The 4,451-nt window shown below is 59.7% G+C and overlaps 1 protein-coding gene across 1 annotated transcript in view; it reads left to right on the top strand.

Moving 5' to 3' along the window:
• The first annotated feature begins 9 nt into the window (after nucleotides 1–9).
• Nucleotides 10–4,451, top strand: part of SULT2B1 (sulfotransferase family 2B member 1) — a 39,532-nt gene continuing 35,090 nt past the window's right edge. Inside the window, exon 1 of the mRNA XM_008048648.2 lies at nucleotides 10–129. Coding sequence (XP_008046839.1) covers nucleotides 59–129 — 71 coding nt within the window. The 5' untranslated portion in view covers nucleotides 10–58. The remainder of the gene's footprint in view (nucleotides 130–4,451) is intronic.

Raw genomic sequence — 4,451 nt, 5'->3', positions numbered from 1 at the left:
CCCGGCCCCGCCGCCCGTGCCCTGCCAGTTTTCCCCTCCCCGCCCGAGCCCATCCGCCATGGACGGGCCCTCGGAGCCCCGGATCCCGGCCCTGTGGGACACCTACGAGGATGACATCTCGGAAATCAGGTGAGGCCCAGATCTGGCACCAGCCAGGAAACCCCTTGGAGGAGGTGGCCCGGAGCTGCGGGGAGGCGGGGGCTTCGGTGCTCCTGCAGCCTCAGACCTTCCCAGACTTGGCTGCGGGGGCTGTGCTGGCTTGTGCACCCCCAGGCACAGGTCCCTCCTGAGAAGGGAGTAGGGTCCCGGCCGTGCTGAGTCGCCAGCAGGGATGCCTGGGGAGTCCCTGACCGTCTCCGGCCTCAGTATTTCTGTCTGTCAAAGGGGTCTGCGAGCCCTCTGTTTCCCTGGTAGAGACCTCCACGAAGCAGGCGTCCGGTGCATAGTAGTTGCTCAGGAAACATAAGGGCCTGGTGTACCCCGTTCATCCCCAGGACACCCCAAGCAAACCCTCAGATAATAGAGAGGCTGGGAGTTAGCTGAGTCCCAGAGGGAGAAGCGGTATCCCGGGGAGCTCCAGGCTGGGAGGGTGGGGTCTCTCACAGGAGCACTTAGACCAGAGCATTCTCTCTGAACGAGGCATGACTCCTCTGTTCCTGGGATGAGTCGGATGCTTTGATGGGACCTGCTTTCTAGATGGGGAAACTGAGGCTAGTGGGGAAGGTGACGCCACCACAATGATGCAGCTAGGGACAAGTTTGAACCCAGTCTGTCTGAGCCTCCAATCTGTGGTTTCTCCCTCTCCTAAGAGCCTTGGTGACAGTCCCTTTAGGCCCTGCCTCGTGGCTCTGTTTTTTGGGTGAGCAATCAGAGGCTCAGAGACGGCAGGTAGCCAGCCTGAGATCACACAGTGAACTGCTGAGACGCTCCCCAGGCCCCGCCATCCTGCACTGTTGCCCGGCGGGCTTTCCTGGCCTCCCTGGGCTCCTCCAGCCACCCCAGCCTTTGAGGAGGGGAACAACCCAGCCCTGCCCTCCACCTCTGGTGCCCTACTCCCTCGTACGGTTCAGGGCTGCCTTGCCTCAGCCAGGAGCCCAGGCAAGGAGAGGCCTCCCAGTGCCCGGGACTCCTGACTGCTGTGTGACCTAGGCAAGCTTCCTGGTGTCTCTGGGACTCTTAGGCTCAGAGTGGTGACCGGACTGGCCCAGGCCTGCCTGAGGACAGTCCCAGCATCTTCTTCTTTTATCCGGGCATTCTGGGCTCCACAATTCTCCCCTCCTGAGATAAACCAGCTCCCACCTCCGCCTCCAGGAAGCCGTCATCCGCCATCCCAGGCACCTGGGATCCCCCTCTCTCTCTGCTGCTGTGCCCAGACCCTAAAATCCCCTATGTGACCTTGCCGAGTGTGTGACCTTAACTCGGTCACTTTCCCTCTCTGAACCTCAGCCTCCTCATCCACGGCACGGGGGTCACTCCTCTAGACCTGGGTGTCCCCAGCCCCCTGGACGGTGCCTTTGGGACTTCAGGCTTCCACGCACTTCTGGGACCCCTGGACGGAAGGACGCCTCTCACCAGCGCTTCTTCCTCTGGGGTCCCCTGCCAAGGCCTCCCAGATACACAGACACCCCTGCTGCTGACTTCAGCAGCCTCCCCCAGAATGGCTCCTCCCCCCGCCCCGGGCTGCCCACCATCACAGGTCAGACCCGCAGGTGGGCCGTCAGGGCCTCCACTTTCCCCCCTGCACCCCCCACGGCCTGTCAGTCCCCGAGTCCCATCCCCACCCCCACTCTCTCTCCCAGCCCCTCCCCTCCATTCCCAGCCTCAGCTCGACCTTCCCCCAGCCTCCCAGCCATCCTCCCAGCGCCCCGGCCTCACCCACCCACCCGCCAAGCCAATCTCCCTCCTCCCCTGCATTCCATCCACCCCATCCCTTCAGCGTCCCTGGCCACGCCTCACAGTCCCTGCCCCAGTGCCTTTGGACATCCAGTTCCTGCCGCCGGGATCCCAGGGAGGTCTTTTCTCATCGACTCCCCAGCTACCCCAAGCTCAAATCTCTTCTGTGGCTCCCCAGGACTCATGGTGATCGTTTCCAAAACTGTGTGAAGGCACAGATTTCCTTTGTCCAAGAGAAATCTTACTACTAAGCAGGGATGTGTCACAGAGACCAAGACAGAGCCGCTCTGGTTTGAAGCGAGGGAGTGAGACTGGGCTACAAGGCTCCCTCTTCTCTCCCCTCAGGTGCTTCCCACACTCCCACAGCCAGTCCCTTCTCCTCCCCACGCTGGCTGCTTCTAGACGTACTCCGGCCTGGACGGCCCACCTTCCGGTCTTTGTGGGTTCCGTTTCCTTTGCCCGGGGGTGACCTGGGCTCTCTCCTTGGCTGCCAGCATCCTCCTCAGGCTTTAAGATTCAACTGGGCAATTTAGGGTTTGAGGCCAGGGGCAGGGAGTAAAGGGATGCACCTGCCCCCGGGTCTCTGATCACGCTGGTCCATCTTCACATCTGGTCCGTGGCACCAACACGTTGACCTGTTCGTGCGACAGGGACAGAAGGTAGCAGACGTGGGAAAAGGGTGTCGGGAATGAGTGAACGGGCAAGGCCGGGTGTGGTGGCACTTTGGGAGGTCGAGGCAGAAGGATCGTTTGAGCCCAGGAGTTCGTGAGCCGCCCGGGCCAACTAGCGAGACCCCGTCTCTACAAAAAAATCAAAAACTGGCCAGGCATGGGGGTAGTCCCAGCTCCTGGGGAGGCTGAGGTGGGAGGATCGCCTGAGCCCAGCAGGTCGAGGCTGCGGTGGCCGCGAGTGTGCCAGTGCCCTCCAGCCTGGGCGGCAGAGTGAGACCCTGACTCAAAACAAAACAAAACAAAGAATGAGAGAGTGAATGAACGGATGGGTGATTAGGTAAGCTTTGAGCGTCCAAGATGAGTCAGGATGAAGCGAGGAGGGACAGGGCATGCTGGGAGAGAAGCAGCAGGGGCAAAGGGACAGAGAGGGCTTCTAGAAAGCCAGAGGAGAGGCGACTGGATCAGAGAGGGGTGGCATGCAGTGGAAACTTCCCACAGGGGTCATCCCGTGGCAGGGACCCAAGTGGCTCTCCAGGCTGACTGAGACAGGCGGTTCCCGGGAGACTGTAGCCTGACTCCATATCTTTAAGCCCCCAAATGAGAGAAGTGAAACCATATCTGTCTTTTTCAAGACACAGGCATTCAAGATTTTTTTTTTTTTTAAAGATACTGGCAGGGCACAGTGGCTCATGCCTGTCATCCCAGCACTTTGGGAGGCCAAGGCTGGAGGATCACTTGAGCCCAGGAGTTGGAGACCCGCCTGGGCAACATAGAGAGAGCCTGTCACTACAAAATAATAATAATAATAATAATAATAATAAAAAGCCGGGCGTTGGGGCGCATGCCTGTAGTCCCAGCTACTCAGGAGGCTGAGGTGCAAGGATCGCCTGAGCCCAGAAGGTCGAGGCTGTGGTGGCCATGAGTGTGCCACTGCACTCCAGCCTGGGCGACAGAGTGAGACTCCCACTCAAAACAACAACAATGAAAATCCTAAAAAAAATAATCAAGAGACCGACCAGAATATAATTCAGGACAGAGGCCAAGGGGTGGAGGCCAGAGATGCCAGCAAGATACATCGCTTGGAACGTTCCAGCTTGTGGGGTTTGTTATGAATTAGACCTTATACATCTGATGTGTGATTCATGCAGCCTTTTTAGCCAATGGACTAAAGGGGATAATAAGGACAAAATAAAAACCTGAAGAGGAAAGACTCAGGCAAAGGAGGCAGGTTGGACGGGACGGGCGCCCAGCCAGTGTGGACACAAGCCCGGGGGACCCTAATCGCTGCAGCATCCCCGAAACACTCACCATGCTGAGTGCGCTGGGAATTACCTCATCTAATCCCCACAGCCGGCTGAGATCAGCCCCACGAATGACTAACGACTGTCATCCCATTTAAGATTTGTGGCCCAGAGAGGCTGAGTGACTTGCCCAAGGTCACACAGCTGCCAAGCGGGGCGTGGCCGGGATTCGAACCGGGGAAGCCTGACAGTCACGCCCTGGATGGGAATCTGGGGATGAGCAAGATCAGGGAGGAGCGCGATCGGGGCGGCGAGCCCTGCCCAGACGGGAGGCCTCGCGGGCGCTGCGTGGGACCGCGCTTCCGCGCGCGGGCGGCCCCGCCCCGCCGGCCGCCCTGGAGAGGGTCAAGGCCAGGGAAGCCCCGCCGGCTTTTGAACCTGGGGCGGCCTTGGCGGCCAAGGGCAGCCCACGCTGCCGCTCCTCCCTCCCTCTGAAGTCGGCGTCCCCGCGGGTGCTCCTGGCTCTCTGTGGCGCTGGGGTGGGGTCGGGGACGCGGGAGGGGGGATGGGGAAACAAACTTATTTCTTGGTGACCAAATGTGTTGATTGTAATGGTTCCTATTTTGATTAATAAATATGTGTTTGA

Source organism: Carlito syrichta, unplaced genomic scaffold (genome assembly GCF_000164805.1).
Source record: "Carlito syrichta isolate Samal-C Ts95f unplaced genomic scaffold, Tarsius_syrichta-2.0.1 Scaffold126461, whole genome shotgun sequence".
In the NCBI taxonomy this organism is placed as follows: Eukaryota; Metazoa; Chordata; class Mammalia; order Primates; family Tarsiidae; genus Carlito; species Carlito syrichta.
Note: the sequence above shows the minus strand (reverse complement) of the source record. Positions and strands in the feature narration are given on the sequence as shown.